Source organism: Euleptes europaea, chromosome 8, assembly GCF_029931775.1.
Source record: "Euleptes europaea isolate rEulEur1 chromosome 8, rEulEur1.hap1, whole genome shotgun sequence".
Taxonomy (NCBI): Eukaryota; Metazoa; Chordata; class Lepidosauria; order Squamata; family Sphaerodactylidae; genus Euleptes; species Euleptes europaea.
The window spans coordinates 73239448-73261661 of NC_079319.1; the positions used below are offsets into that span (position 1 = coordinate 73239448).

The window sequence follows — 22214 nt, forward strand, 5'->3', positions numbered from 1 at the left end:
GAGAACGTCTAAGTCTCTATGCAAAGGTCCCAAGGACTTCATACAATATAAGAAGCAAAAAGCAGAACAGGTCAGGTCGTAGTCGAAACGCAGTCCGGATTAACTTGACGTTTTCACCACCGCAACGGCGACTTCATCAGCAACTCTGTTCGGTATCAGGAGACAAAGCTCCTAAATAAAACTCCTTAATATAAAAAGTGTATCAAAACTCTGCAGGGAGTAGGACAATTCCACAGCGCTCACAGAGCTGCTCCGTTCAAAGTTGGAGATCTCCTGGGATTACAACTGGTCTCCAAGTTTCAGAGATCAGTTCCCCGGGAAAAAATGGCTGCTTTGGAAGGTGGACTCTATGGCATTATACCCTACTGAGGTCCCTCCCATCCCCAAACTTCACCCTCCCCAGGCTCCACCTCCAAAATCTCCAGGTATTTCCCAACCCAGAGCAGGCAACCCTAGCAAGTACTATGCAGGCAACTATGCAAGGAGCAGTTCCAGTGTAGAATGTTCTCGCTTGTTTTGCTTCCAGGTTTTGCACTCTTAACAATTAAATACTAAACACATAAACTTGAGCTTGTAGCAATTAGCCCCTTAGTAGAAATGGAAATCTTCGCAGTCAGCTGAAGATTGTTTCAGGCTGCTATTTCGTGTACACCTACCACCTATTGATTTCAGGGGTTTTCATGGAACTTACTGTCAAGTGACGTGCGAATAGGATCACAGCCTTTAATTCTAACTTATTCAGCAGTAGACCATCTCCGTTTAGATGGGACTGTCTTTCAAACAAGCGTGCATAGTATCATAGTCTTCAACATTTTAAATATCTCCCAATATCAGGCAGTAATATTGAGTCCAAGAGTTTCTCTGCACCAACAATTAAGAAACTGACTACAAAACTTCAGATAAATATTTCATAACCTCAGCCAGTTAACTGAACCCTAAGAAGCGCTTTTTCAGACTCTTTGCCAACTGCAGACTATGCTGCTGCTCCAGCCCCGGTTGAAGGACCTGGATTGGTTTTTCTATTGGCGTACCCAATCAAAGCCCATGCTGGCAATCAATATAGGGACCATCATCAAGTAACAGCAACAAATCTGTCTCTTTAAAGCACTGGTTCCCAACCAGGGGTCCGTGGACCCCCAGGGTTTCGCGAGAACTAAATTAAGGTCCGCAAAACAAAGTTATAAACCCATAATAAATTAATATTTTCAATTAAAAGTTCTCTATTATAAAATATATATTCAAATATTATTCTAAGTTTAATGTTTAACTAACAGTTATGATTAAAGTTTATTTTCAAATTCTCTGAATTTTTATTTTGAACCTTGGGGTCCCTGCACTGAACAAAAAAGTCCTAGTGGTCCCTGGTCAAAAAAAGGTTGGGAACTACTGCTTTAGAGTGTTTAATATATAGCTACAAGGAAGACAGTCCACCTGTGTAGAAAATCTCAACCTCATCCTCCATTCACTAGGTAATGGACTAGTGAATTGGCTGCTTTTGACTTGATAGTGCACCATCTAAAATTATTTTACAGTTTTGAGCACAAGAAAAATCATTTTGGTTTTCTGCTGCTGTCAACCATACAGAAAGAGATGGGGGAATGGATTGATCAACAATGCCCTGGCATTTTGTTTTGAGAGAGAGATTATTGTAGCTTCTGTGGAAAGTCACAAGAAGGCATGATTAAAAAAAGAAAGCAAGTTGGGAATCGGGGCCAAACAGTTATTGGGTGGCATGCCCAGATTCTGAGTACAACCTGGCCAAATATACCTACTGTCCCAGTTCCATGTTTGCTGAGGAAAAGGGGAACGAGAGATTAGGAAGGCACTTACTAGGGAAAATCTGCCAATAAAGAAAAGGCTCTTAATCCATTTCCCTCTGCAAATGGCCCTCTAGCAGCACAATATTAAACAGAGTTACATCCTCTAAAGAGGGATGTCAAACATAAGGCCTGAGGGCCGGATCCGGCCCCTTGAGAACTTTTATCCAGACCATGAGCCAGCCGAGGCAGCCACCCCACCCCATTCTCACTCTGGGCTGGCGAGGCATGGCCTGGCCCAACCTAGTGACATTTATGTCATATCCAGGCCTCGTAACAATTGAGTTCGACACCTCTCCTCTAAAGTCCATTGAAATCACAGAGGTATGCTTCTGCTTAGGAGAGCACTGTATGCTACTTTCTTCCCAGCCTACTTTGGAAACTGGAAATAAACAGGGGGGACCTTCTGGACCAGGTGGGAATGGCAGGAGAGAATCCGTGGGTGGGGAGGAAGGGTTAAGCACTCCCTTTTGTCCATTGATTCTTTTGTGTAAATGCCTCCAACTTCTGCAATTCAGTACAAAGGAAACATGGTGTTGGGAACCCAGTGTCTCCTTTTTGGTCCCAAGGATTTGGGCCTATTAGTGAGCTCATCTGAAAACAGTGAACTGCAGATACTTACAACCAGTAAAGTAACATCAGCAGGAAGGGGCAGATGATGACTGCTTGGAGAACTTGCCAGTCCCTGCAGAGTGCTGCCAAGCCTGGCATGAGGAACTGCCCTGCCATTGCCACAAAGCTTGCCACCATGGTGATCATGAAACGGTGACTGGGAGGACACAGCTCTATCCCTGAAAAAAAATTAAGGAAAAAGAAAAGAACAAAGTATGTCATTTTTGAAACTGGAACAGTTATTCACTTATAAAATCAGAGTTAAAAATTCTGAAATAATTATTGAGTGGGAAAGAGTCCACATAGTTATATTTTTAACAGAGATTCCCCGTTACTCATCATTTTGCAAATTACAGAAGGATTCTATCATGGCATGAGGTAAGTCAGAGTATCCAGACAAATGGTTCAAGAACCACTGTATGTTGCGTCCATCTAGCCATTCAAGCTGACTAAATTCCTCAAAATCCCTTTATTAAAAGAATTCCAGTTGTATCTGGGAGTTTCTGTCTGGTACACGATACAAAAACCTTGCTGAAAGTAGTCAATGCCTGAATGGAAGACCCCCTCTCCTGGGTACTCCATATACATTGTCTTGAGTTCTATGCGAGAAGGGCTGGATATAATCTAAACATAAATATAAAATATTTCTTGCGTTCCAGGAACCTGATTTTTAGAGCTTATGAAAATACAGTCTGATAGCTTCAGCACAAAAATCTTTTGTGCTGTCCCTTCAGCACAAAAATCTTTTCCAGCACACTTTAGTATGGAATTTGTTTAGCTGCTACGACAGCAAGTAAACAACCCCCCCCAAATTTATTCATTTATTTGCATTATTTATAGTCCATCTTTCTCACTGGGACTCAAGGTGGATTACAGAGTCAATACTATCAACAAGATGAGACATTCAGTAAACAATGAACTAGAATTTGGGTTGTAGATCCAACCACAAGTATAAAAAACAGAACCAAAGCAAAGCATAAGTGTTGACATGACACATTAAATGTTGCAAAATTACACACTGGGAGCCAACACACAGCAAACTAGACACAGTAGTACAGACCACAACCCCCAATAATTTATCCAAATAATGTTGTGAAGCCTTTTGTAACAGCGGCACCCTATGGCCTGCATAGAAAAGCCTTCTTAACAATTCAGTTTTGCATAGTTTGCAGAAAACAATATAAATGTAAAAAGATCATAGAAATACCAGTAAAACAAATACATGCAAAGAAATAATTCTGAAGCATTTTTTCTGTTTATGCTTTTCTTCTCCCCTTGCTTCTGAGAATCCGTATGTCAAGTCAAAAGCTGAAACTGGATTGATCAAACATCGTATGTATGACTAATCCTTGTGTTCCGGGAACTAGAAGACATGACTCCACTCTTAAACATGTCTGTGTGACTTTTTCTTAGAATTTCATAACATTTTATCACTTACAGCCCATTCCTGAAAGGGGGGGGGCTGAATCCTTTAGGCAGCTTCCTCACTACTTTCAGCCCAGAAGTGCCCATTTATGCTTCCGCGGAGCTATGCCAGCAAAACAGCTCTGAAAATTATTTTTTACATTTACACCCTCCTCGGCCTTCACCTATCTATGCACCCCCCCAGGAATGGGCTATTAGATTTTACACTTGACATAAATTTTTGGCATAGATTAGGATGAAATGTGAGATATGATTGATTGGGAAGTTTTAATAGCAGAGAGAATAACTAGACAGATTAAAGTAAAGCAAAATTTCTCTTATATAAAAAACTGTATAGAAAATGGATTCTCTTTTATCATTTCTTGATTAACAGATTTGGCACATACCCTGATAAAAATACTGTATTTTAATCTTCATATACATTATGTAAATTACTCTGTGATATAAATGTTGCATTGTATGTTAGCTAGTTCTCTTGCTACCTTTTACTAACCTGTTGAAATTCTCAGTCTCATGCTACTGTAACATGCTGTATTGTGAATAAGGGATATAATTACCTTTAGCCAACCTTAACCAAAGAACAAAAGAACAATTTTAAATACAATGTTTCTAAAGATTTACTTTTCTACTCGTCTGAAAAATTTAAGGAGAAGTTAAAGTGTCATGACACCCGATTGATATCTGTGATTGCTTTAAAAACACACACACCAGAGTAACTGAATACAAGAACAAAACAAAGCAAGATTAGTCTTGTAGATTAGGATGAGCCAGTGGAGTGAGTTTCCAACCGACATAGGTGGCTCCGGTCCTCCAACATTCCTCCTTGTTGCTCTATAGCAGCAGTTCCCAAACTTTCTGAGTCCTGGAGCACTTTTCAGGAGAGAAATTCATCACGGAGCACTAATTTTCACCTAGCCCCTATATACTAAACCGAACGACTGTCGTATTTTTCTTTCCAATCTCTTCACGGAGCACTAGGAGATGTTTCGCGGAGCACCAAGTGCTCCGAGGAGCACAGCTCGGCACACTTCCTGGTATTGCTGGGTAAGTTGCACAGAGAGTGAGCAACTAGAGTGTCATGTGATACAGAGTTAATGGAAAGGGGCAATATTTGGGAGGATGCCCTTTGCCGATAGACTTTGTAGCTGTGACACAGGGAGCCTCGACACCTTGCTCCATTGTCTATTGGACAGTCCAACATTTCATAGGTATAGAGCTATGTTTGTCTCTCCCTTTCTAAAGGATCTGGTTAGCATTCCAGCCCATTGTAAGCTACAGACCCTTTTGGTTGGAAGCGATCATAATGTCACCCTGGCAGTTGCCCCTCCATGTAATCAAATCTAACAGTTAGATAGATCTGAGAGACCTGATGCCCTAGTTATCATAGGCATATTTATTGTTATGATTATTGTTACTCTCTTTTTTGTTGTTGTCCTGTTGTTGGAACTGTTTGTGCTCAAGACTGTTGTCATAAGAGCAAAGAATAAAAGAAAGGAAAGGTGCAAGCTATTAACACGTAGGGTTGGCCATCTTTATTTTTCATTTTTATCTACCGTTTTGACTTCAAGTGTTCTGCCCCTAATAAGTAGAAAAGTGATTATGCACCGAGATAGTCCACATTTTGTCTGAATAGCTGAATGTTAATCACTTGTGTCCAACTTATGTGGGAAACACTGTGGTGGTGGTGGTTCCTTTTTATAGTGTTGGTAGCATTGTCCCCAATTCTGGGGGAAAGTATTAATTTAGATACAAAACATTGCAGGATATAAGAACCCATTAAAAATTGTTATAGTTTTTTATTTTGATCATAAAGTGATATCCCAAATAAAATTTCATTGCTCATTTCATTTATTTTGGTATTTGCTAAATTCCTAGTTGCAGTGTTTTGGAAAAAGATAAAAAATACCTTCAATTTTAAAAAATTGCCCCTTAAGATTTGGGATCTCTTGATCTTGGACAAAATCTGCTCCCAAATAAAAATTACAGATAATCCATTTTACACAACTAATTTCCGTAATAGATGGCTACTGTTTTTTTTCCTGAATGAACTGGCAAATCCACAGAAAGCATCTGAAATACATCTCCATCCTGATTTATTAAGCAGTCAAAATCAAGAGTTCTTTAAATTCTATATGATATTATTACACAAAGGCTCACTGATCCAAAGATGCCTGTATTGTAATACCACTGGTTATCGTTATTATTAGCCCTTCCTTTATAGTTATTTAACTGTTTCATTCATGTTCTTTATAATGTATTGCTGTTATTATTATCCAGAAATATTGCTAATAAATGTTGTTATGATGTGTGTTTGAAAAAAGAGCATTTAGAGACAGCAGAAAGCAACAACCACACATCTGAAAAAAGTTATTCTATAAAACAATATTATACCATGTTTTTTCTTGGACGTACTCTCTCAAAATTAGAGCTGCTATGTAGAATAACTTCTATGTAGAATAATGGACAATACTGAGCAATTTTCCAGCTCTTAATAGGCTAATGAAGTAACTGAGTACCATGTATTGTCCTCACAGCAAGGTCCTTGGTTGTCCTGCTCATTTCCGCCCCCTAACACAGTGAATGGCTGGGTTGCCCATAAATTGCCCTGTTAAAAGGTGGCAAGCCTATTAATAAGAGAGCCGTAAAACCAGAGCACCGCACAGCTGGTTGTGGACAGATATAAAGTACAGTAATTACTCGGGATTGTATCACCCAGACTGTACTGAAAAAAGACCACAATGGCCTCCATAGAACCTCAATTCCAGTTCTTAACATTGCTTTCTTTCAGTGAGTGCCACCATGATTCAGCTGAGCTGCATTTATCCCAGTCTGAGTTTATCCGGGGAGGGGGGGGTGTCATCTCTGCTACCAGAAGAGGCCCAAAAGGAAGTGCTGCATGCATGTCCAATTCTGTTTATTACAGAAGCAGATAAATTAACTTGTGGAAAAGGTGACTCATACAGGCTACAATACACAATCTACTGGATTGTCTGAAACAAAGAAATGCAAAGTCAAGAAAGAATATTTGCCTGCCGAGAAAACCATCCTACCTCACCCCAAGAGAAAAATAAATGCATCAAATATCAACTGAACACTATTAAGCAAATGACATAAATTTGTTTAACTTCTAGTTATTTGCTCCAGTACAGTAGGAATGTGGGGGGAATAGTCCTTTCTTGGTTTTTTTAGTGCCCCCCCCCAAATACAGATGGGGGCACACATATAATTTAGAATTGCTAGTATTATATGCCAAATCACTCATTAACACTAATTTTAAAAAAGACATGTCCTTCTTCACTTGGCTAGGAATCTGACCCCAGCCAATTAGAAATCATGTCATGGCCTATGCTTCCATACAACCATTCAGAGTGAGAGCCATTCTTCCTGCTGCGTCATAAATTGGCTTTTTGATGATGACACATAGCCAATTAAATTTGAATGCTGGAAAACCAATTCCAAGTGAGGGCAAGAAGCTCTCCTGCCCTGCCTGCAGCCATTTAAATAGGTCTCCCGGGGGGTGTCATTGCAGACTTAAGAACTAGATTGAGCGCTTCACAGTTCACACTTGATCACTATTCTATACCACCTCCAATAACACCCTCAGCAACAATGTCTGCCACAACCAATGCAGTTGGGGCACACTTTGAAAAGTGGGTGGGACTAAGGCTACTGGCAAAGCTAATTTTTTATAACACAGTTGTGACATGCCCAGCATGCGCGGAAACCCCTTTTTCACTTGTCGCCTTTTAAATAAACTATGTCAACTCACAAGTAGCAGCACATCTGGCTGTTGACTGTATCACAACAGCTGCTTGAGATCTTGTTTCAGCTACATTTGCTAGGGAGGGTTTCAGCTACATTTGCTAGGGAGGGGGTGCAGAATTCTGGTTTAGATTTTAAATGTTTATATATGAAACAAAAGGAAAAAGAAGGACCAGAAATGAAATCAACACAGGCCACAGAATAACTCATAGGAAGGTTAGTGAGATAACAATCAAAGTAACTCTGTAAGGCAATTATAATAAAAGAGCCATTCATAATGGAACTGCATGCTCTCACAGATATTGTCGTTCCAATCTGCAATTTTCCTTTGAATACTCCATGATCCACTTCTAGCCTCTCTTTCATTTATACAACAAGGACACCTGCAATAAGCTCTTTTAAAAAGGGGAAAGGAGCAAATGAATGATCTAAGACACCTCAATCAGATTCTTCTGGAGTTGTCTCATTCTAAGAGGAAACACTTTTTAAACTGTGAGGCACCTATTTTACAAAACTCAAAGGTGGTACTATTCCTGTTTGTGGCCGTAAATGTCTCTTTTGAGAGATTTTATTTATAGGCACAAAACCTAGAACTTGAGGGTTGAATTTTGTGCCAAAAAGCTAGTATTTTGAAGACAAAGTTTCAGCTTGACTAACACTGCAATCCTAAACAGACTTATAACCTTCTAAACCCACTGAAGTAACTCTGTTTAGGACAGTACTGAAATTCATGCAAATTAAATGGATGTACAAGTAACTGAGAACCACAACCCCATCAATTTGTTCCCTTCTCTATAGCCATTTCTATAGCCCTCTATTCCTCTTTCAGTTCTATGGCTCTTTTTGGGGGGGCAGCTAAAATAATACCTGAGGATCTGCCCTTCCCTTTTTCCCAGTGGGCGCTGCAGAAAATGCCATTTCCAAACTCAAAAAACGAGATAATGTGGCTATCCTATTTTAAAAAAGATTATATACACAACAGTTTACAAAACCATACAAAACCCCAAATAAAACCATTCAAAATGTGAACAAATTAAAGCTAATCTCATCAACTAATCCAGCAATCCAAAATTTTTCCTTAAAAAGAACTTGATTTTGTTCTGCAAAACGCACCAGAATCAGTCAAATATCCTTATCCGGGGAGGGAATTAAAATTGTAGAGGGAAACAAGCTGCCAGCTCCAGGTTGAGAAATACTTGGAGATTTTGGGGGTGGAGCCTAAGAAGAGTGGGGTTTGGGGAGGGACCTCAGTGAGGCATAATGCCATAGAATCCACCTTCCAAAGTGGCCATTTTCTCCAGGTGAACTGATCTTTATCATCGGGAGATCAGTTGTAAACCCAAGAGATCTCCAGCCACCACCTGGAGGCTAGCAATCCTAGGGAGAATGGAAGGAGCTGCATTTAGAACTGACACTAGGGTGCCACTTTTTTGGGGGGAATTACAGAGGTAGTTATTCAGGGAGAGGTGGATGTTTGATGCAGGATTCAGATGTTCGGGTGATTTGCTGTCCTATGCTATCCCTGATGGGATCCCTGTCTCTGTACAACCAAGTGCCTAAGGCTACTACCTGCCCCTATGTTCCTGCCAAAATCATCTTAAAAATACCCCACACAGGCTTTTGGTTCTCATACATGCCACACCTCTGCATAGAGGTGCTTTTGCAATGATGCTGAATTGTCCAGGTCCAATTTTGATTCCATTGTGTGAACCTGTACAAGTAACATTAGCAGAACTATCTTTGTGGTACACGTGCTTGTGTTTTTAGGTGCACACACAAAGCATTTTATAGGAATACCTTACAAACAAAAAAAACATTAGTGAAACAGCCCTATCTGCAAATAAGTCCACACAAAACAACAACAGTGCTTTAACTAGCTTGTGGGGCTGCGCACATCCTCAATGCTTCCTTTCCTTGTCACCTGAAGGCAATTCTTATTTATCAACGGCTGGCACTTACCAGCCTGTTATGACAAACCTTGAGATTATTCAAAACATTGGTTCTAGGAGCAACAGCGTTAACAGAAATGAATTATCCTTTTCATATAGCAGCATGGTTAATTTAGTAATCACTTAAAGTCAAGGAAGAAGCTGAGGTCACACCAAGCTATGAAATTGGCATGGTAATTTTAGATTTCCTCAACAATAAGTGCACCAGTCCTCTGCGCATTTCAATTACTGTCACCTTCCACTCCAGTGAACCGTGCAAGAAAGCAAAGAGAAAGAGACACATGTGCCTTCAAAAGGTTAGAGCCTTTTTTTTGGCCATCTCATCATCCTGTTTCAGGTCTGTTGAGCATTTCCAAGATAGCTAAGAAATCAGAGCATGGATCGCAGATGGTCTCACGCCCACCAGTGGGGTTTCCACAACACCATCTCCAAAGACAAGACAGACTGTGTTTCTGAGCACTAAATCCATGCATAAGTGCACTTAAGGGGCAAAATTGTTTTTCGCAATCCATTGTCATTCAGCTGAACAATGTTTCAACAGCTTTCTGGTTCAAACAATTTTACCCTTCAGTGGAAACAAAGATTACTGGCAAGAAAAGAAGACTGGAACCGGCTTTAAGAAATTCTAATTAATTTATTTTTATAATGTATATGCCACCTCTCTAGGTAGCTCACAGAAGCAAAACAAAATCAAGGTAGACAATAAAAAACAAACAATCCCAATACAAGTCAATAACATAAATCAAACTAAGTCAATAAAAGCAAGGCAGGGCATAAAAGCACACCAAACTGAGCAGTAAATATATATATTGATAAAAAACCTCAGGATAGAAGAAGACTATAAAATAGCTTAAAAAAAGAATTAACCCCCTTAGTTAAATCCTTGGGTGGAGAGAAATGTTTTGTCCTGGCATCTAAAGGAATAGAAAGTGAACACCAAATGAGCTCAAAATTGGAGACTCAGAGGCAGGTAACCACTACCATAAATGCCATTTTCTGTCGGATTCCCTATCTGTGGCATTTCCACAGATGTTTATGTGATTTTTTTCACCTTCAAGTGCCAGGCCAAGACTCTTCTGCTTATACAGGCCTTTGATTAACTTCTGTCTGTTATTATGAGCTACCGTTCATTGCTATTGATAATTGTGGGTTTTTACATTATTTTGGTTTGTGATAAATCTCCAATTCCATCAGTGGAGCCAGACTTCCAAATTTACCCCTTCCCATTGCAACCTATTACGCCTCCTAATACTGTTTCTTGGGGAACAGGGGGACCCCAGAACAGCATGAGGGATGAACTGGAGATCTGCAGTGGAAGGGAAGGCATAGACAAAAATCACCCTGCTTTTGTTGAAAAGCATATCTGATGGTCTGATCGTATGGCTTGCTTTACAGGAAATGGAGCCTTGTTTACTCACTGTGAAGGCTCCTTCTGTTCTGGATTGGAGGTCATCTTGAAACTCGCAGGTATTACCATCATGTGCCCAGGGTAGGCAGGACCAAAAATTTTTTTATTCTACTTCCTGCCGCCTGGGCAGGAACTCCAGTTTTCAGACTCGCCAAGCTAAAGGAGACAGGTAAGTGCAAAGGCCAACCAAACAACAAACAGTGTGCCTTACAAACATAGAACATGAACTCCTATAAATATCAACATACAAGGAAAAAACAGGTAAGTAGAATCTATTTGATTCAGGAAGATGGCGGACATAAGGAGCACTCTGTATTATGCCTCTAAAATAGGCAACCACAACCTTTAGATTGTTAAGTCTTGGATATATTTATACCATTATGACCTTTGGGCGGGCAAGATGACCTCCAATCCAAAACAGAAGGAGCCTTCACGGTGAGTAAACAAGGCTCCGTTCTCGTTCTGGTTGGAGGTCATCTTGAAACTCGTGGGATATCCAAGAGAAGTTTGTCCGGGTGGGAACTAAGGCTTATCCAAGATGTGTTGCAGGACCCTTCTACCGAAGGCTGCGTCAGCAGAGGCCCTGGCATCAATCTTGTAATGTTTTATGAATGTAGATATTGTACACCAAGTGGCCGCCCTACATATCTCGTCTAAGGAGGCCTGCCTATCGAAGGCCGCCGATGTGGCTGCACTGCGCACCGAATGCGCGGTGATGCCGGCAGGAGGAATCTTACTGGCCTTGTATGCCTCAGTAATGCACTGTCTCACCGCGCAACTGATGGCGGTGTTAGACATTTTCTGACCTTTAGATGGGTTGGTTAATGAAATAAATAAGGCATCTGAGTGTCTGATAGGTTCCGTACGACTAAGGTAAACCTTGAGCAGTTGTCTTAAGTCTAAATGATGCCACTCTTTTTCCCTGGGATGAACTGGATTGGGACAGAATGATGGTAGATGAATCTCCTGCGAATGGTGAAAGATGGAATTCACCTTTGGCATGAAGGTGGGGTCCGGCCTGAGGACCACCTTGTCTCTCTGAAAGATACAGAGTCCTTCACGCGCTGAGAGTGCCCTAAGCTCGGAGACACGCTGGGCTGAAGTCACTGCTATGAGGAAGATGGTTTTCATCCTCAGCATCCATAAGAGAATATCCCTGATGGGCTCAAAGGGAGGATGCATCAATGCTATGAGAACCACACTGAGGCACCACGTGGGGAAGAGATGGATTACAGGAGGCTTCCTTTGAACCACTCCCTTTAGAAATGTCAGAATGTGGGGATGCCTGGAAAGAGGGAAACCCTTGGTGACGGTAAGAAAGGTGGACATGGCTTGCACCTGTCTGCACAGCGTGGAAGCCTTGAGACCCTGTTCAACTCCATCATGGAAGAACTCTAGGATCTTGGGAATCCCAGGTGAAAGCGGGTCAGTGTGTTTTCGCCTACACCACAGAACAAAGGCTATCCAGGAGGTGTTATAAATCCTTCTAGTGGAAGGTCTCCTCGCTTCTATCATAGTATCAACCACCACTGTGCTGTATCCCTCCTCTAAGAGGGACTTCCTTTCAATTTCCAGGTGGTTAAGTGAAGCCATTGGGGTTCTGGGTGGAATAAGGGACCCTGATGAAGCAGGTCCGGGATATTTGGGAGTTCCCAAGGCATCTGGACAGATAGTTCCCTCAGGCTGGGAAACCAGGGCCTTCTCGGCCATAGAGGAGCAATGAGAATGATGTTTGCTCCCTCCTTCCTGATTTTTCTTATTACCCTTGGTAGTATGGGAATGGGGGGGAAGGCAAACAGTAGTTCCTTCGGCCATGGGGACAGGAGAGCATCCATGCTCTCCGCCTCCTGGTGGAAATAAAGCGTAAAGTAACATGGAAGAAGGTAATTGCTCGCTGAAGCAAACAGGTCCACCTTGGGCTGGCCGAATTTCTCCACAATCTGATTGAAAACTATCCTGTTGAGAGACCATTCCCCTTTGTCTAGAACCTGACGGCTCAGCCAGTCGGCTTGGAGATTGAGAACTCCTCTGACATGTTCGGCTGAAAGAGACAGAAGGTTCATTTCTGCCCAGGAGAGAATGATCTCGGCTTCCTGATGGAGTTTGGAAGATTTCGACCCCCCCCTGCTTGTTGAGGTACGCTTTGAGGGACACGTTGTCCGTGCGGATCAGAATGTGCCTGCGACGAAGGAGGCTCCTGAAGTGTAGAGCAAATTGAATGGCTTTTAGTTCTAGTATGTTTATGTGTAACCTCTTTTCTCTTAGTGACCACTGGCCCTGAGCCATTTGGCTCTGGCAGGTAGCTCCCCAACCCTCTAGGCTGGCATCTGTGTAGACCTGTATCTGGTCCTCTATGACAAAATGAACCCCTTTGTTGAGATTGTTGCTTTGGCACCACCAAAGGAGGGATTGGCGGAATTTCAGGGGCAGAGGGATGGACTTGTCCCTGCTCTGTGTGATGAGGTTCTGATAGGGTTGTAGGATTCCCTGAAGTGGTCTCGAGTGGAACCTGTCCCACGGGACCGAGCAGAGGCATGCTACCATTTTCCCCAGTAATTTGGCGATGAACATGATCCTGCCGTGACTGGAACTGATTACTGACTGAGTCATGGACTGGATCTTGGTGATTTTGTCATGTGGAAGAAATATCAGGTTCTTGTAAGTGTCTATAATGACCCCCAGATGTTCCAACCTCTGTGCTGTTATCAGTTGGCTCTTCTCTAGATTGACAAGAAACCTGTGGTTGGAGAGAATCTGAACTACCTTGGACGTGTGTGTCAAGGACTCTTCCTTGGACTTGGAGCAAATAAGGATGTCGTCTAGATAGGGGAAGATTGTTATTCCCTCCTGTCGAAGCAATGCCACCAGTGTCACAAAGATTTTGGTGAAGACGCGGGGAGCAGATGCCAGACCGAAGGGAAGTGCCCTGAATTGGTAATGTCTCTTGGCATAGCAAAATCTGAGAAACCTCCTGTGGGAGGGGTGTATTGGGAAGTGAAGGTATGCCTCCTTCAGGTCCAAGGAGGTTAGGAACTGGCCCACCTGGAGGGCTTCCATAATGGATCGGAGGGTCTCCATACAGAATTTCCTGTATCTGACCCTTTTGTTTAAATGTTTTAGGTCCAAGATAGCCCTCCAGTCCCCATTTTTCTTGGGGACTGTAAAGAAGATGGAATATACACCGTTGCCAATTTTGGGGTGAGGGACTGGTTCTATGGCTTGAATTTGGTGTAGGTGGGAAATGGCGTCCAGGGTTCGCTAATGCTTTTCCCTGTGAAAGGATTTTGGGGAATTCACAAATTTGTCTCTTGGGAGGGATGTGAATTCTATTAGGTAACCCGTTGATAACACCTGAGAAACCCATGCATCTGTATAGGACCTTTCCCATTTGTGGTGGAATTGCAAGAGTCTCCCCCCCACCGGCTGTGACTTGGCGTCACTGTTTAGGGGCTTTGGGGAACTTGTCTCCCTTGTTGCCTGAGAACTGATGTTGTCCTGGGGGGGGGAACGAAAAAATCGGTTTCCCCCTCTGCGAAAGGAGCCCCTATTATTATTCCAGGAACCCCTGAGCTGTTCTGGCCTGAAGGGTGCCAGAGAGTGGGAAGATCTGAAACTGGGATAGGAGGAGGAATGTCTCCCCTCCTTGTAGGATTTTGGAAGAACCCTTTTCTTGTCCTTGTTCTCCACAAGGATTTTATCTAGTCTTTCCCCGAAGAGTCTTTCCCCAGTGTAGGGGTGGGACATAGTCAGTGTTTTGGTTTTGAGCTCATTTTTCCGGGGGCGAATCCAAAGCGCTCTTCTGATGGTTATGTTGGAGGAAGTGGCACGAGCTGCAAAGGACATGGCATCAAGAGATGCATCTGCCATGAAGGCGGAGGCCTTCAGAAGTCTGTTAAGGCCCTCTGCAATCTTACGGGTTTCCCCTGCATATAGCTGAATAATTTTCCTGAGCCACATGATGGAGGCTCTGGCTATAATGGAGGTTGCCGAGGCTTGAACTGCCAGGGCGGAAGCCTCATGAACCTTTTTGGAGAGAATCTCCGCTTTCCTATCCAGCGGATCTCTAATTGTCCCCATTCCATCTTCAGATGGTAGATCAGGTGAGTGGACTGCCGCTACAGGGGCGTCAATCAGGGAAAGTTGGAAAAGAGACATGGCCTGGGGGACCATGGTATACAGTCTCTTTGTGTTGGCAGAGAACTGTCTATTGGCTAATGGTTTGTCAAATTCAGCCTGTACCTGGTTTTCAAAAAATTCTGGGAATAGTATCCCCCAGATGCTAGGTTTGGTACTTGGGAAGAATTCCTTGGCACCCTTTTTTCTGGGTTTAGGAGTGGGGTCGGCTACAGGGTCTGGATCCTCATTGAGGTCTAGGGCTACCAGAGCCTTGCTTAGGAGTCCCTGAAAATCTTCCGCTGAAAATAGACGGGGATGTTGTCTTCAATGAGAATTGGAACGTCCTCATCGGAGTCAAATTCCCCTTCTTCTCTGCTTTCTAAATCTGAAGCCACTGAGGAAGTATCCTCCAGGGCTTGAAGAGATTGAGGGGGGGGGGGCTTTGAGTGCCGCTTTAGTGCGTCACTGTGGGTTAGATTGGTCTCCCTGTCCCTGATGGGAGCGTTGTGTGGGAACCCGTGCCCTGCATAAGCGGGGAAAGGGATTCCTTAAGGGCCAACATCATTTGAGCCTGCCTATCCAACACTCCATTAAACAAATCCACCATTTCCCGCCGAGTTAGAGGAGCCTCTGCCTCGGTACGCATTACGTTACCCCCTTGTGGAGACTTCGGAATGAGTTGAGAGCTTTCTTCTAAGGCGCTCCTAGCCGGAGTGGCAGTCACTGCAGTCTCTCGCCTCTCGTTGCGTTTCACGCCATTTTGAGGCGGCTCGGCAGAGCGCGCCTTTTTGGGGGTACTCGGCCCTTCCGCGCCTGGTGTGGTGGAGCCGCCACTGTGGCTGTTAGAATGCGCTCTTTGACGTTGCCCTGTCGAGGCGACGAGGGCTGAGTCATGATCCTCCTCAGATAGGAGGTCCGAATCAGTGTCTCTCTTGGCGTCCGCCACCTTGCCCAACGGGGAGAAGTGGGGAGCGGGGAAGGGAGGGGGGAGGGAACGAAAGTAGCGGGGACACGGAACGTTTGCGGCCGAAGCCGACGAACGGTAAAGGTGGTGAGGGAAGAGAAAAGACTCACCGAGAACTAGATATAGGATAAAACAAATGGAGTACACACGAAGGAAAAGTCTTTCAAAAACGAGTCGGAGTTCAAGAACGAAGCTGCTACCCTGATCAAGGCAGGACGGAAACTGGAGCTCCCGCCCAGGTGGCAGGAAGTAGAATAAAAAATTTTTGGGTCCTGCCTACCCTGGGCACGTGATAGTAATACCCGCGAGTTTCAAGATGACCTCCAACCAGAACCAGAAGACTACCTGCACAGCTTTGCAAAGCTTGTTTCCCCCTCCAGTATTACTGAGGTAGTCAGGCTCATTTGATCAAATAATTAAAAAACACATTTAGCAAATAAAGGCCCAGTGTGGAAGGTCACATTTGACCCCTTTTCAGGTGCAAGTGTTTCCAACAAAGTCCCAGAATGAGTCAGAATAGGCATGCTTTAAAAGGTGAGGAAACTTCTGCATGGGGGATCTTGACAGCCTAAACAGCGCTTGTTGTCTTCTGTGTGCATTCATCTTTGCTCTGCCACTGAGAGATCGACTGGGCACTAATAGGCAGTTGTGTGCTAAAGACTAAAATGCCATAGTGGTGTAGAGGTCATGTTGAAGTATTTCCACAGCATGGGTTAGAAGCCCCGTGGCAATAGAAATCACTGGTTTGGGAAAATAACAATGTACAAAGGGGCAAGGTTTAACTTTGAATTGCAGTGAAGCTTTAGTTTATTAGTTAGCTAATTGCTGGGCAGCAACAGCAATAGCTGCTGCTCTCTGAATCATAGGCTATGTGACTTTTTTTTCTTCTTTTGACGACATGGAGAAGAAGAAAAGTTGGCTTTTGTGCCCTGCTTTTCTCTACCATAAGGAGTCTCAAAGAGGCTTACAATCACCTTCCCTTCCCCACAACTGGCACCACTTGTGAAGTAGGTGGGGCTGAGATGGTTCAGAGAGAACTGTGACTAGCCCAAGGTCACCCAGCAGGCTTCATGTGTAGGAGTGGGGAAACAAACCCAGTTCATCAGATTAGAGTCCACATGGTTTCTGCAAAGGTAGGCCCTGTCTCACTAACCTTTTGGCATTCTTTGAAAGTGTCAATAAGCATGTGGACAGGAATGAGCCTGTGGACATTGTGTATTTGGATTTCCAAAAGGCCTTTGACAAAGTCCCCCACCAAAGACTGCTAAGCAAACTTCATAAGCAAATGCTGGCATCACAGTGGGGGCGGTAGAGTTTTGGGGCAAATGCTTTAGTGTCCCCCTGGCACAATGTCGGCACTTCCACATCAAGCCAGAAGTGACATCATCGTGCAGGGGATGCAGATTTGCTGCCCCTGAACCCACCACCCTAAAGCTCCCATTAGTTGTATGGAGGGACCTGGCAAACCTAATTGAGAGCCTTACGTAACAAGAAACTCCCTAGCTCATGCTGTTGCCTATCCTTTCCCAGGCACACCGAGATCAGTCACACTGCTCCCCATCTTGCCATTTAGCTTCTGTACCAGGTTCAAGCTCTGTGTAGGTATGTCCAGCATCAGAGCCTCTTTTTGCTCAAGTTACTACTAGAGGAAATTTGTTACCAATAATGGCCTTTTCTGCATGCATGGCTGACCCCAGATTTTCCATGTGGTCAGTTTGCGAGGTCTGGAATCACATTTCATATTTTTGTCCGCACACCTCCTTTTGAAACGTTTTTATACTTGTAAATCAGTTTTATCCTGTCTGCACTGGTTTTCCCAAAAAGTGATGTTTTTTGGTGAGTGGTGTCATATGATTTGTGACATCGTGGAAGATCATGCTGGACGCTCCCGCCACTTCCCCCTAATTTGTGTCATCCACCATTATATACATTTGAAAAAGTTTGCACTCAAAATAAAAGCCCCAAACTGAGCCAGAGCACAGAGCTCTTTGGAGAGGTGAAATTGACCAGAGCTGCCCCACTCCCAGCAGCCTGCAAATCTAAGAATTTATCCCGAAATTGGCTTGTGGTTCTCCCTCTCTGTTGGGGAATTTGCAAAACTCTCCACTTAACAAAGCAGTCCAGAAAGGGGGAATGCAGAAAGGAGGGGGAGTTATTCTCACATACATTTGATCCAGTGTTAGATTGCTAATCTTCTCATTCAAAAATGTTTTAAATTGGGGAGGGGAATTAATTTTCTGTTTTGCTTGGAGGGTTTTACCAAGCAATTTCCTGGCTTTCCCAATGTGTAACAAGAAGCTCAGGATAGCAGACTTATAGCCCAGGGGAATGCAAAAGGGGGGTATTCTTGCTTCATGTGTCCATATGATCCAGCATTTAATCACTAAGCTTCTCAATTTTTAAAAAAAAATTAGGGAGGGAAATGGGTAGAGGGAGGGGAAGGGAGGGGAGACAATCATAACAGAGGGTGTGAACAAGGGAAGGGTGTTTTGAGGGGCGGAGAAATAAAGATCTTTTCAATAAATTCACATGCTGGAGGACAGCTGGGTTGGAAACGGAGGGAGGAAATCGTGGTAAAAGTGCTCGGGAAAACAATGGAGGAAAAATTATGGGAAAATGTTTCTGACACCAAACAGAGGAAAAAAGTGTTAATGAAAAAACTAAAGCGTAGCTTTTGACGGCATGAAACACTGTAAACCATTTGTGTGGAAAAGGCCAATAAGTAATCACAAAGTTTGGGTGGTTGAAGCCTGTTTCTCTTGACGTAAAAAAACACCTTCCTGTAACAAATCCCCAATCTAGGCCCAAGGCAGCTCAGAAGTAACTATCTGTCAACTGGTCGCAACCCAGTGTTGAGGAAGGAGCTGAACAAAAATGTTTTGTTTCTAAACTTATATTACCAATGCCCCTAAAAAAGGGACACCCTTTGCTTTGGTGGTGGAAAGTGCTATCAAGTCACAGCTGGCTTATGGCGACTCCATAAGGTTTTTCAAGGCAAGTGGCGTTCAGAGGTGGTCTGCCATTGCCTACATGTCACAACCCTGGTATTCCCTGGAGGTCTCCTTCTGCTTTAAGAGACCCTTTATATTGCAGATGACAGCTCTACAGAGTTCAATCATTTCTTAACCCCATCCCATCAGCACAATCCTGCATCTGTTTACTAGGAAGTAAGCTCCACTGAGTGCCACAGGATTTATTCTCAAGTAGGTGTGCATAGGAAAGCAGCTTAAATTACACTGGTAGAATTCATCAGAATTGCCCTCTTTGAAAATGGAAACTTAATATAGCAAGTATATCTTAGGCACCTAAGGGGGGGGGGACAACAGTGTTTGAAGATCAGGCCGTGAGGAATCTACAGCAGAAAAAAAATTATATCTCCACAAATAGAGATGTGATGTTCCATGCATATTAATAAATTATGATGAGAAACAAAGCCATCTGGTTCCCTATTTAGTTTGTCTCTCTCTTACAAAGTTGATTTGATTTTGGGCCCCATCTGTGCAGGATTCCTTTCCTTCCCCAGCTATCTTAAAGAAACACTCCACAGCAAACTTGCTTCTACTGAGTATTCATTTAGTCAATAGGCCTCAGTCTTGTTGAGTCTGTGGACACTTGTGGAATTTTGATAATGGGGAGTGGGTACCACCACATAATGGTATTCATGGAGGCTGTGACTAATCACAAATGGTGAGGGCTCCAAGCCAAGTACCGTCCTACAATGGTGGCAACTGTTTTTGATTGAGTTCTCCTTGCAGACATAAAGGGCTCTTCTGAAACACCTCATGCTCCAGTGAGGTGAAGGAAAACCAGGACTGGATGCTGGCTTTGGGGAACAGATGCTTTGACAAAGAAGCAAAATGATGCAAGGAAGCAAAACCCAGTAGAAGGCACCACACTGGGGATCACTGATCTAATCCCTGGTTCCCTGGGCAGGATCTTCTGAGAGACCATGAGATACCTGGAGGGGGAAGCGGGGAGATCAGGAGAAACTTGCTCTTCACTAGCTAAAAGAACATTGTATTTTAAAAGATGTTGCTCTTCATTACTGGGGGTGGGGTGGGGGCTTGATGTAAAAGGTATGAAAAAACGTTATTGTGCAAGTGGCACTCTACATCCCTTGTAATTCAATATACCTTGCAATTTAAAAAACGATGGTGGGAAATGCCATCAAGTCATAGCTGACTTATGGAGAGCCCATTGGGTTTTCAAGGCAAGAGACATTCAGAGCTGATTTGCCATTGCCTGCCTCTGTGTAGGGACCCTGGACTTCCTTGGTGGTCTCCAATCCAAGCACCAATCATGGCCAACCCTGCTTAGTTTTTGAGATCTATCAAGATCAAGCTCGCCTGGGCTATCCAGGTCAGGGCAATTTAAAGAATAGTAAAAAAAGATCAAGATCCCCTGTGCAAGCTCCAGGTCATTCCTGACCCATGGGGTGATGTCACATCCTGACGTTTACTAGGCAGACTTTGTTTACAGGGTGGTTTGCCAGTGCCTTCCCCAGTCATCTTCCCTTTACCCCCAGCAAGCTGGGTACTCATTTTACCGACCTTGGAAGGATGGAAGGCTGAGTCAACTTTGAGCCGGCTACCTGAAACCAACTTATGTCGGGATCGAACTCAGGTCGTGAGCAGAGCTTGGACTGCAGTACTGCAGCTTACCACTCTGCGCCACGGGGCTCATACTGCTATACTAAAGAATAGTATAGCAGAAATAATCCTGTGGCAGGGCACCTAAGCGGAATTGGTTCAAAATGCTTTTCCATAGTTACAATATCTCTTGGGTCATTCTATTTGGACCCCTAACTTTTGCTCCCTAGGAAATAGTAATTTTATGCAATTGTGTTTTGATGTCGAATAACTTGATGAAAATGCTTGTAAAAAAGCTTGTGATGTGTGTTGATCATTCTAACCATGGAACCTTTTGGTAATTGCTTCTGGTGTGTGTGTGCGCTCGCTCAAAGGACTAGGGCTGACAGCAATAAAAGTGGAACAACTTTGTGATGTGGTATCTAATTCTCATTACGGCTACCAAGTGTGCCACTGCTGGAAAGAAACCTCCCCACACACCAAAATCAAATGCTCTTCAGATGGGAGATGCTGTAAGATCTACAAAGGGAGTCTGATAGACACAGCCTCTGAGAAAACGGCAGTCTATTATTGTTGTTCCACAGTCATTTTGACTGCCAGCTCCCTGAGATGGGAGCTGTCAGTTTAGCGCCTTCCGCACCATCTGGTGTGCAATTACACTCAACCTGTGGAAGCCCTCACTCAACTGCTATTCATGTACACATCTTGAATCATAACAGGAATAGGGGGCTCAGCTGACACCCAGTGCTTGAATTCCCAGCAAGAGAAGTGGGGAAAGCAGAAATAAACACCATCAGAGTGGAATCAACATGCCTATGGTTTATTTGGAACGAGTGACCCCTGCTATGCCAATCATTACTATGATTATTAAACAATGAAGCAAATTAGTCTCCTCATTAAAAACCAAAGGCTTTGCAAATCAATGGACTTTGCTTTCAAATAAAGACTTGGGATCAAAGCCTAAAGAATGTTGTAAAATAATATACTACCGTCCAGTACAATCATCTCTGCCAAATTAAAAAAGGGAGAATGTGTGTGCATGTATAGCACTGTTTGTCACAAATTATTTTGCATAATTAATATAATTTAAACATAAATACATCTTATCATAGTGCCAGCTCTGAGAGGCGCAGCAGGCAGAACTCAGCTCCTTGAGGGACAGCCTGTCATTCAAGTGTTTACAAAAAGCTTCAGCAACAACAACAGCCCACTTCAGCCAACTGTACTGGTCAGAAGCAGAACCTGGATTGTTCAGAAGACAGGCCTCCAAAAACTGAACAATCCTCTGAAAAAAAGATATCGTCTGGCCACAACTAGCTGTGTACAGTAGCACTAAGATTATAAGATTTATTATTATTACGGCATTAGCCAGGAAAGATGCAAACCTTATCAATAAAACCCATTACATGATAAAATAATCTCTTTGTACAGTAGCACTACTATTATGCCAGTAGCAAGGCTATCTTCCCATTCACAATAGGAGAACGTGCAATATGCTGGACTACCAGCACTTGAATAAGGCCCCAAGAACAAACCTAGCGTTTATCAAATCATCTGCAAAGGTCCTGAGCT

The 22214-nt window shown here is 43.3% G+C and overlaps 1 protein-coding gene across 3 annotated transcripts in view; it reads right to left on the reverse strand.

Moving 5' to 3' along the window:
• Positions 1–22214, reverse strand: part of SLC22A23 (solute carrier family 22 member 23) — a 119640-nt gene that overhangs the window by 30784 nt on the left and 66642 nt on the right. For all 3 annotated transcript variants that reach the window (XM_056854313.1, XM_056854314.1, XM_056854312.1), the window contains exon 4: positions 2440–2608. In XM_056854313.1, coding sequence (XP_056710291.1) covers positions 2440–2608 — 169 coding nt within the window. The remainder of the gene's footprint in view (positions 1–2439; positions 2609–22214) is intronic.